Consider the following 12,178-nt stretch of genomic DNA (forward strand, 5'->3'; position numbering starts at 1 on the left):
GCATCAATTGCCTTCAGGATGGTGAGTAAGGCTTCCTTTTCCTTTTCCGTACAGCTAATTCTTCCCTATGTGGTGATCTATAGGAATGTATGTGCAGATGCAGTAATGTGAACATACCACTGGGTGCCTATAGATTTACTAAAGTATCAGTGATGGGAGTAAATGTTTGTATATATATGCAGATAGAAATAGATGGATGGCTACTGATATGTGTATATCCTTATTCATATAAAAATTTAGAGACAAAAAAGTACAACTCTGATTGTCTTCACATCTCCAGGCTAAGGAAGTTTGTAATGATCTACTGCTCTCATGCAAAGCTCAGCTGTAGGAAGCCCTACTGGAAGGCAGCATCATCTCTTTGGGCTGACTGACTCATTCACAGGAGTGAGTGTGGTACTTCCTAAAAGCTAAAAAAAATGGGGACTGAAATTGAAAATCCCAGTATCTTAGCAGAGTTGTGATATTGCTGATAGATAGTTGTATACCTTTGGGCAACTCACTTTCTTTCTCAGGCCTCAGTTTCTGTCTCTGTAAAATGAGTGGGTTAGAAAAGATATCTAAGGTCCCTTCTATTTCTGACATTCTAGGATTCTAAATGATTGATTGAAGAAAAGGGTTTACCAGTTTATTGGTATAACCTACTTCAAATATGGAATGGCAAAGAAATTGAGTTCAGGTGGGTTGTTGTAGGTTTGGATTTGAACTTTTTAAAAACCCCATTTAGGATCTTATGGAAAGAAATCAAAGAAAGAAGAAAAGAGAGGAAAGAGAGAGGAGGGGGAGAGAGAGAAGAAGAAGGGGGAAGAAAGAGAGAGAGAGATAGAGACAGAGAGATAGAGACAGAGAGAGGAGAGAGAAGGAAAGAGAGAGAAAAGGGGAAAGAGAGAGAAAGGGAGAGACACAGGGTAGGGAGGGGGAGAGACAGAGAGAGAGAGAGAGGCAGAGAGAGAGAGAGGCAGAGAGAGAGAGACAGGCAGGCATGGAAGACTACCTCTGGAGTAGGTGAGTAAATTTTTAAAAGAAAGTTTTCCCAGCAATTGTTTGGGTTCTGTTTGAGAATAACACATGTCCAACTGTAGTGATATACTGTCAACAACTGGTGTTCTTTTGTTCTCTGTACAAAGGCTTTTGAGTATTTCTTGGCAGATCTTACAGTGAACTGATTGCTAATTTCATCTCAGAGACTTGCTAGAGTTGCCAAACCAAGCCTGTCTCCAAGGACAAACACTAGACTGACCTAAGGGGTGAGTATTAGGCTATCACCACAGGGGGAGATAACTGCCCCAGAGGTGAAAACCTAATACATAATTCCTTTATGGGACAGCTGGAGTGACAGAGCCTTATCTCTTGTTTCACATCACCATCTGGAAGATATTTAGCATAATGGGCTTTCCTCAGAGGCTGCCTTTTTTTTTTTTTCCTTTCCAAGTACACCCGATCACAAAATCTTTAGGGCCAAAACTCAGCTCAAATTAGTAGTGAGAATGTATATTGCAAGAAAAAAAAATGCTTTGAAACTGAAGGTTTGAGGAACTTTAAACCTATCAATGACATACAGTGGTCCAAGGAGGATTTGGAATTTAATTAAACTCCCCTGGGAGATCTGCAATATCAGAGCAGCCTGGACTCAGAAAAGCTGCCTTTGAAAGGCTCTGAATTGGAAATTAGAATGTATGCTGAGGTGGTGATAAATTGGACCAAATGCTGTGAAATGAAACTCTTTTGAAAAGTAAAAGTAGCTAACTCCCATCACTAGCAGGATACACAGCTGCACATATACAAGTGCCTATGTGCTCATGAGTAAATTACATATGGTATGTGGTCAATGCTCTCAAATATTTGCTAGTGGGTTATCTGCAAATATTTGCTGGTGGGTCATTCCTAGCAATTTTTCATTCCAAGCTAACTTCCTAATTCCCCATCCAGAAACTTCCTGGGCTATTACCCCCTCCCCGCATAGGGAAAATAATTTTAAATGTAGCTTCATTCAAATATAATGAGAAAGGAAAACATTACTTCCAAAGGAATAAAAAAAAATCCCAGAAGATTCCAATACCTAAATGACTATTGAATCATCCATTATTTCTATCCTTCCCTCCCCCTGAACAAATGCCATCACTTATTTGCTGTGTGATTATTGTGTACAAAGCCCTATACAAAGGACTATCCAGGGACACAAAAATCACGCATAGAGTCCCTGATATCCAGGAATTTCTCATCTATTTGGGGAGGTGAAAATCTACACATATAAAGCATCTAGACAGAAAAATTAGAAAGCAAAACAGAAACAGTATGAAGCAGTTAAACAGATGCTCTCGAGGATTTTTCTAGCTATAAAAGTCTCTGAATCTAAGTATAAATTAATGAAGCATGGGCAGGATAATCAAGAGTCTAGTGTTTTGCATAAATATACAAGTGAACCTCAATCTATCCAGGCTAATTTCTGGGAAACAGCAATTCAATTATTTTTGGTCAAACAAAATAAACTTTAAAAGGTGCCATACCAAACAAATTAGTTAAAGAAAACCAGTGGTGATTCCTTTTGTAAAGTGAATTACCACCTAATTTATCTGTTCTGTAAAGTCTAATTCTGATACTCCATTGTCTTAAAAGTAGCAGGCACCTTGGGGTGGTGGACAGAGTCCTAGGGCTGACAACAAGAAGACTTGACTTCAAATCTTGTCTCTAACTAGCTGCGTGGCTATGGTCAAGTCACAACCTCCCTCCCTCATCCGTAAAACAAGTTGGTCTTGATGACCTCAAAGATCCCCTGGAACTATAAATATATGTTCCTGTGACTTCCAAGTACCTTAAGCAACTTCCTAGGATTTATCTACTGACTCCAAAATCTGTTGACATCTATGTTGGGGAAGGGAGAGAGTTTCCATAAAGGGAATTCCCTACACTTCTCAGATTCTCGGAGAATTCTTACAGTGAAATTAACTTACAATGTGTATGTGATCTCATGTGTGTGGCAAACAGAGCCCCAAATCACATCAAGATACAGAAAGACAGAGTAATCTAAGCAACTGGGTGGTGATGGGCAAACCAAGAAGGCAGAAACCAGCCCAACTTCTCAGAGCAATGACTTCTGAAAGCTTCGCTCTCTCTCTCGGAGTTTAAATACCGATTTAAATCCCACAACCTGCTCAATGTTTATGTGCTTTTTTGGCAAAGCTTTGACAGTGTAACAGCTGGCCCCAGCTACTTTGTTGTAAGCCAGAGATCCCATTTGCAGATCAGAAGATCAGTCAACAGACATTTATTCTATTCACATATGTGTGTATACATGCATATATGCATATATACACAAATATGAATACAGATATCTATGTATAGATATTTACATATATTAATCAATAAACACTAAGTATGAGTACCTGCTCTGTCAGGTACTGCGCTAAGCACTGGGGATATAAAAAGAGGCCCTCAAGGAGCTCACAATCTTGTACATACATAGCTGTAACATTTATTATAATACATATATATAGATAATATTATATGTGTATGGGTGTATATACATATATACATACATACACACACATACACACACACATACACACACACATACACACACACATACACACACACACATATACATACACATATACATATATGGAGAGAGAGAGAGGTGTATATATATATATACATATATACACACACACACACACACACACACGCACGCACACACTCACATTTGACAAAATTTATTAGCTTTTAAGGGGAACTGGAGGAGGGTGTGAGATGGCAACCAGGGAATTATCACTTAATTGCATGGAAATGAACGAGATAAAAGTAAATCAGGATTCCAAAGATTTAAAGTGGGAGATCATGGGGTAAGATAGTCTCAGAATCCTGTATGAAGATCTCAAGACTGACAGCTAGGCCTGGTGGGATACACCACATTCTAAAGGTAAAGTTAGCTGCGTAGCCACCTTAAGGCAATATGGTCTGACTTTCCCTGTGAAGGAACACTATCTTTGATGTTCTGCTCACCTCTTCAATAATAAAGAAGGATATTCATCAAAACTTGTTTGATCTTATTTGAAAACTGACTTTTATGGGAGAGTCAGAAATTATCTTCCCTTCTATTCAGTAAAAACAATTCTTGAGGGGAGAGTGGAGGAAAAAAGGACACAAAGTCCTCTCAGTGCCCTTTCTTCAACAAGAGAAAATGAGAGAGACAGAGACAGAGAGAAGGGGGTGGGTGTTGAGGGAAGAAACAATAGTAGCTTTTTGTTTCTTCAAGACAGAACTCCCATACTTTCAAAAAAAAAATCTCTGCCAGTAGAGTGGTTCCAAATTTTTTAAATGGGTCTCTACCTAATCATTTTTTAAAAACCCAAAACAATTCTAGTCAGAATTTCTCTTTCATAGGTTTCCAACAAAGTGAGGTAAATGATGCTAGAAGACAAAAATCATTCAATCTTTGTTCAAACACTCTCCCTCACAAGTTTTTTTTCTCTCCATTATTTACCCTGCCTCCCCCTCCCTCAATCATACACCTATTCTTTCTAGTGGGACATACATAAAGTGCTTTGTAAACCTCATATTATATAAATGGTAGCTATTACTACTTATTTTTATTTCATTTCTCTTATTTTATTTTTTTCTCAATTACATGTAAAAAAAAATCAAATTTTGAAAAACTTTTGAGTTCCAAATTTTCTCCCTTTCTCCCTTCCCACCTCATTCCTTAAGAAGGCAAGCAATTTGAAATGGATTATACATGTGTAGTCATGCAAAACACATTTCCATATTAGCCATGTTACAAAAGAAAACACAGACCGAAAAAACCAACCAACCAAAGAAAGTAAAAATGTCTGCTTCGATCTGCATTCAGATGCCATCGGTTCTATCTCTGGAGGTGGACAGCATTTTTCATAAGTCCTTCAGAATTGTCTTGGATCACCATATTACTGAGAATAGCTAAGTCATTCACGGTTGATCACTGTATAATATTGCTGTTACTGTGTTCAATGGATGTTCTTCTGATTCGGTTCACTTCACTCTACAGTGGATCATGTAAGTCCTCCTAGGTTTTTACGGAAAGCATCCTGCTTGTTATTTTTTATAGCACAATAATTACTCCATCACAATGCCTAGGGGGAAGCAAGGTGATGAAGTGGGTAGGGCACTAGGCCTGGAGTCAGAAAGATCTGAGTTCAAATCCAGCCTCAACACTTGCTAGCTGTATGACCCTGGGCAAATCACTTAACCTCTATTTGCCTCAGTTCCTCATCTGTAAAATGGAGACACACTGGAGGAGGAAATGGCAAACCACTCCAGTATCTTTGCCAAGAAAACGCCATGGACTTTGTTCATGGGGCCATGTAGAGTCCAACATGACTGAACAATTCTTTCACAACCATATACTACAACTTGTTCAGCCATTCCTCAACTGATGGGCATCCCCTCAATTTCCAATCCTTTGCTACCACAAATATCATTATTATTGTTAAAAATAAATCATCCTTCTACTCTTCCATTCTTTTGACTGGGAAATAAAACAAGTAAGTCTTACAACTAAGCCAGCACTTTGTCATTTACACCTTCAATAAATTTAGTCATTCTTGGTCATTTGGTCTTTTGGTCATTTAGTCATGTGGTCTTGGTCATTTAGTCATTCTTGGTCTTTCCCACTTAAAAGCTTTTCTGCTTTGGACATTTTATATTCAGCATGATGTGAAGAAATCAACTTGTTTATTAATAAATAATTGTAGGAGGCAAGAAAACCCACTTTTCTTTTAGCCTCAGTTTCTCTAAGGTCAGAAATGATTGCAGAAGTCCCTCCTAGTTCCATCATTCTAATCACAAAATTGCAGAGCTGGAAAGGACCTCAGCAGCCAGCTAGTCAAACCCACCTAAAAAGGAATCCCTTCTATAATCTGTCCAACAAGAGGTCTTCTGGCCTTGGCTGGAACACCTACCCACCACTTTCAGAGGTTGCCCAATCCATTTTAGGATGGCTCTAATTGAAAATAAGCAAGTTTCTCCTTAGGCTCAGATTTGCATCTTCTACCTGCTGTTCTTAGCTCGATCCTCTATATCCCAACCCAAACAGTGTGTGTGTGTGTGTGTGCACGTGCGCATGTGCATGTTTCCCTATTGTTGCTAGCTACTCATAAATTTTATCTTCCTCTTCTCAGGGGCCCAACAAGAGCCCAGTTTTTAAGAGTTCCTCCTGACCTATACTTGCTGAATTATAGAAACTTTAGGAAGCCACGGCAGACACGCCTCCTCAGTGGCAGAGCCCTGACTGTGCTCCTTAAGTGATTGTGTACAAGCCATCCATCAACCCTAACCTTGTCTGAGGCTTTATTAGAAATTGGCTAGTGGACAAATAAAGGCGAGCCAGACCATTTTAATGAAAAGGAAATCCCCATTCCAGAAATTACGCCTCATCAAAGGAGCGTTCCTGCCATCTGTCTGACCAGCAGGACAAGCAGTGGGCAGCATTCCTGAGACTCTGGGGCGTGGCAGCTGGAACAAAGAAATAGGGCCTCAGTAAATGCAGGGGAGGAATCACCCTCTACCTAAGGATTCCGAGTTCTTGCTGAAAATCTCACTTCTCACTTAGTATTTCTTTTAAAGAGGCAGCATGGCAAGGCAGATAGCAGCCTGGCCTGGGAGTCAGTAAGACCTAGGTTCAGGTCCTGACATTGACCTATACTTACTCTGTGACCATGACCAGACATGGTGTTGAGGGCAGTTCTCTACAGCTATGTGACAATGGCGTTACCATTCTCAACCAGTAGGTGAAGTTTCCACATGGAGAGTTCCCTACATGTTCATTTATTGCTCTGCAAATATTATCCTCCAAGATAGTGGCAAATTCCTTTGGCAAGATTTCTAAATTGATGTCCTCAGCCCTAATCTCTCTTCTGAACTCTGATCCCACATCACCAATTGTCTGTTGGATAACCTAAGAGAGTCTGTAGGCATTTCAAATTTCAGTATGTTGAAGGCAGAACTTGTTACCTCCCCCCCCAAATGAGCTAATCTGTCCTTTAAACTCCCTGCTTCTCTTGATAATAGCCTCCTGGTCACCCAAATTTTTGTCTTTGAAGTAATCTTAACTCTTCCTTCTTCCTCACTCCCAACGCCCATGTTCACTCCACCAAGTGAAATCAATTGCCTATTGATTCTACAGCCATAAGGTCTCTCACATATGTTCCCTTCTCATCAGTCACAAGTCATTACTCTAGGTCAGGCCCACATCACTTCTTATCTGGATCACCGTAACAACCTCATAAATGGTCTCCTAGATTACAGTCTCTCCCCTCTCCAGCCCATCCTCCACACAGCTGTCAAAATAATCTTCTAAAAGCAGGGGTCTGACCATGTCATTCCCTTGATAGTGTCAGTATCTCCCTACTACCTCAAAGACAAAATCCAACCTGCCCTAGCCAGCCACCAAAAGCCTTTTACAATATGGTTCCAGTCTACCCTTCTGGGCTCACTCTAAACTTCTCCCCCTTTATGTGTTCTATGATGGAGCCAAGCTGGCCTCCTTGTTGTTGACAAAAATCAGCATTCCACTGCCCATCTCCTTAACTGCACAGGCTATCTCCCATGCTTAGAATGCACTCCCTCTTCACCTTTATTTCTTACAATCCCTTGACCTCCTTCCATGTGCAATTCAAGTGCTAACTCCTGCACAAAATCCTTCCTGATTCCCTCAGTTCTAATTATGCTCTTCCTCCTCAAGTTGTATGTTTATTTACCTACTCATATGTTGTATCCCCCAAATGAATGAAAGCTTTTCCAAGGCAGACCAATTTTTTTTTTGTTTTTGTCTTTGTATCGCAACTTTTATGGATTTTGTACGACCTTGACAGGGATATGAAAAAAACCGTGGAGAAAACCTTGAAGAGCTATTGCTTACTCCAGCAAATCAAATGCTTTTAAAAAATCCAGCAAGGAAGGGAAGTCAAGTAAAAAAGTTCTGCTTTGTCAAATTCTGAGGACATGGTTTTATTCTTTTTTCATATATCTGATTACTTATCTTGTTGACATTGATTAGGTTTAAAAATAAATAATTAAATAAAATATCTCCATTAAGGATACCTCTGATAAATCATTCTCAAAAAGATTTTGTAGGAATAAGAAAGTAGGCATGTGAGTCGGGGGTTCCCAATTTCTACTCCATCACCTCCCTCCCCTCTTTTAAAGCATAATGCCATATGTGATCTTTTCTATTCTTTTAGAATCTTTCCTTCTTTGAAATATCTTAACTGACCCCTGAAGGCTTTTCAAATCATGTCACTTCTAATATAGGTTTCCTCTGCACGTTTTGAGCCTTTTCCAGTTACTCCTCAGCTTCAATTTCTTAAGTCTTTTCAATTCCTTCACCTATGTCCTTAGGTACAGAGGCATCACAGTTTAAATGGAGGCTGTGCCATTATCGATAACAAGATCAGACTGCTGTAAAATGCTGAAAGGTCTGTTCCACTTCATATCTATTTGTTATCCTCCTAATTTTATCTATAAACTGACGGGATGATCTGCCTTTTTAGATCTTATGTCAAAGCTCCTACAGCTTAATTTTTTCTCAATTACTTATTGCTGTTTATGAGGTGACTGCCTGTCATCTTCCATCATCATCTTCTATAATGTTTTACAAATGAGCTTCTCTCTATTATGTTGTTTTGGGCTGTCATGTCTCTCCTTGGCAAGGAGATCAAATGTTTTCTGGCTGAGGCAGTTTCAGGATTCTTTTGGCTTCCTCACGATGGTGATTTGTTTTATAACAGTTAAACTTTTCTAAGAAATGGCGATAAGCTGAGTCATTGGTGTTAAATTTTCACAGTTTTCAAAGTCATTAGCTTCTTTAAATAAGTCATGTAATGGGACCCAGTGTCTTTTTCTGTATACTGAGGATAATAATACACACATCACCTACACACAGAGTTGTTGCAAGGAAAGCCCTTTGTCAAACTATAAAGCATTATATTAACGTAAGCTATTAACAGCCTTTATCTTCAGGGGAAGTTGCCTTTTACTAAAGGCCTTGAGGACCACAATGGAATGAATCTTTAATGATGGATTTTTAGGCACCAGTTTAAAACCAATGTGGGGAGTATTTCTGGGCATGGAGGTTGTTCCTGCACCCCTCACATTAGACCACATGGGAGGCTATCTGCACATATATTATAACAACAGTCTTTTAAACCAGCACAGCTAACGTATAGATAGTAGAACGAGCTGTGGCCACATATCATTCAGATCTTGTAATCAGACTCTAACCATACCTGGAAGCAGTCAGCTCAGCAGTATCCAAGACTGGAACATCATGACAGGGAGAAGAAACAGCTACAGGCTGCCCTGGAGGATCAACAGATGCTGTCGAATGGATGACATCACCTAATACAGGAGAACTGGAAAAAATGGGAAAAGACAAGGGAAGAGACCAGAAGTCAAAACTCAGATTTTGTTTGTTGTTGTTTGGTCATTTTAATCCTGTCGAACTCTTTGTGATTCCAATTGAGGTTTTCTTGGCAGAGATACTGGAGTGATTTACCATTTTCTTCTCCAGCTCATTTTACAGATGAGGAAACTAAGATAAATAGGGTAAGGGACTTGCCCTGGGTAACACTGCTAGTAAATGTCTGAGGCTGGATTTGAACTCAGAAAGATGAGTCTTCCTGACTCCAGGTCTAGCACTCTATTCTCTGTGTCACCTAACTGGCACTCAGATTTTGTTAGGTTTTTGTTTTTTTATTTTTTTTTTGTAGGCGGATAACTATATTTGTTACTAATTAAAAATAATATTCTTTTTAACAAGCATTTTATCCCAATCTAAGAAACATCATCGGCTAAAAGACTATCTTCCAAGATCTTTATAGCAACATCCCATATAGACACAAAAGTTCTCTGAATGTGTCAGTAATGAAGTCCCTTTGGATTCATTCCACTACTTTCTTGCCTCATAATGAATTTCATTCTATAAGTTCCAGTGTGTGTGTGACTTGCTTTAAATTGATCCCAAGTCAAACCATAATCAATTATAGCATACTCGACTCCAGTTCAGATTTTTTTCTAGGGCCACATCTGGGACAAAAGATGAATCTGCTGCCTTTACATCTATGCAAAAGTCCGTACTTTATAGCACACAAGAGTTTGGGACTTGCCCAAAATCACATAGGTTGTAAAATAACCAAGCCAAAATTCAAAATCAGGTCCTCTGATGCAAAATCCAGTACTTTTCCCAGAGAGAATAAATGTGAAAGAGCTTTAAACATCTTTTAAGCACTACAATTTGAGGCAGTATTAGCAGTGCTTCTGTTTTGGTTAATGCCATAGTTTGTGAGTAAATAAAGAAACTCAGGAAAATTAAGAACACATAAAAGGGAGAGAACAAGACTTGGGTGGTGACTCTGGTAATTACCTGCTAGATCATAATTTGGGAAATGCTGACCCAGAATGATATAAACTACGGAAATTGAGTTCAGATTTAAATAAAAACAAAAACCAATGTGCCCAGTTCATTGAAACACACAGAAGCCACGAAGGTTTGGACAAAGTCTCCCATGTTTTCTGTATCATTATTATTATTTTAACACTAAACAGATTTGGGCTTCTTGTTCCAAACTGGAGGAGAATCCAGTAACACTGTCTTTAGCCAGCAGCAATGGGGAGCAATAGTTAACAAAGATGAGTTTTCCACATAAACAGAATATTTTGTTGTTAAAAATTTAATTTTAATTTTTACATTGCTTTATCCAGTTTTGAAAGGCAATCTTTTTATATTTGGTAATGGTATGAAACAATAGCAAAAGCACTCCTGACATCTAGAACAGTTAAAGATTCTGCTCTAAGAACGCATACTTCCCTGCCTTCTAAAACGATACACACATTGAATTTGAGCTCATCTTTTCTCAGTATAGAACCATAGATTTTTGAGCTGGGACGGATGATAAAGATCATCTACTCCAATTCCCTCATTCTGGAAATGAGGAGGCTGAGGTTCCAAGAGATCGTGACTCAGGGCCATCATTACAACCATTACTTTCTGCCCTCGACTATAAAATATTAATCTGTTTGTTTCTTCCCTGGCTGTCATTTGTTCTCTCCTGCTGGTATTCAGTCCTTCTTGTATAATTTATACCTTCTAATTTGATGGGGGCTAAGAAATCTAAGCACCATTATTAAAGTTATTTATAAATTAATAGTCAATAAGCTCTGAATAATGGATTAAGGACCTTTTCAACAGAATAAAGCATACAAGCTTTAGGATCTATCTATTTTATGGGCAGCTAGGTGGACTAGTGGGCATAGCACAGAACTTAGAGTCAAGAAGACCTGAGTTCTAATCCTGACTAAGGCACTGACTAGCTGCTGAGTGACCCTGGACAAGTTACTTAATTTCTATGATCCTCAATTTCCTCGTCTACAAAATGCGGGCAATTGTATCACCTACCTTACTTGGTTGTGAGGACCATAGAGGATGACACATGTAAAGACTATTACAAAATTTAAGGTATTATATAAACACAAGGTATCATTATGTTGCAATTATTGTAAGAGTAATATTGCTTAAATTTTGAAACTTGGCACCATCCCCACCCTCCACAGATGTGATCTCTCCCTCCTCAGAATGCTACTGTATTTGTAAATCTCTCTGCTCATGGTTACCACCTTCCTTCCTTGCAGCACCATTATTTGTGTATATGCCTTATCCTCACGTTAAGCAATAACATTCTCGAGGGCAGTAATTGTGTTTTATTTTTCTTTCATTCATTCACTGAACCAGTTATTAAGTACCTACTAAGCGCGCCAAGCTGTGCTAGTTGCTGGTCCTTTGAAGCCCATATATGATATTTTACACAGAAGAGATTGCTGAATAAATGTCTGTTGAATTATATTGTTGCTTCCTAATTCAATTCAACCACAACATGAATATAACCTCTTTCCGGAGGTAAACTATCATCTTGCCCCCAGTCAATAATAATCCTTGCTTCCCGGTACTTCAGCAAGCATTTGGTTTTCATCCCATTGGCATTTATCATTCATAATTTTTTTTGCAATTGTTATTTATATAATGTTTTTACCACTACCACACACATGTCCCATTAGATTGTAAGTTCCATGACAGCATAGAACCATCTAGGAATATACTAGAGCTTCCTGGAACCCTAAAGGCTCTGGAAAGCCGATTGTTAAATTTTCAGCG

The 12,178-nt window shown here is 38.9% G+C and overlaps 1 protein-coding gene across 8 annotated transcripts in view; it reads right to left on the minus strand.

Annotated features, from left to right (window-relative positions):
* TACC2 (transforming acidic coiled-coil containing protein 2) overlaps positions 1-12,178 on the minus strand; it is a 311,227-nt gene that overhangs the window by 151,949 nt on the left and 147,100 nt on the right. For all 8 annotated transcript variants that reach the window (XM_036734240.1, XM_036734243.1, XM_036734241.1 and 5 more), the window contains one exon: positions 9,258-9,383. In XM_036734240.1, coding sequence (XP_036590135.1) covers positions 9,258-9,383 — 126 coding nt within the window. The remainder of the gene's footprint in view (positions 1-9,257; positions 9,384-12,178) is intronic.

This window comes from Trichosurus vulpecula, chromosome 8 (genome assembly GCF_011100635.1).
Source record: "Trichosurus vulpecula isolate mTriVul1 chromosome 8, mTriVul1.pri, whole genome shotgun sequence".
Lineage (NCBI taxonomy): Eukaryota > Metazoa > Chordata > Mammalia > Diprotodontia > Phalangeridae > Trichosurus > Trichosurus vulpecula.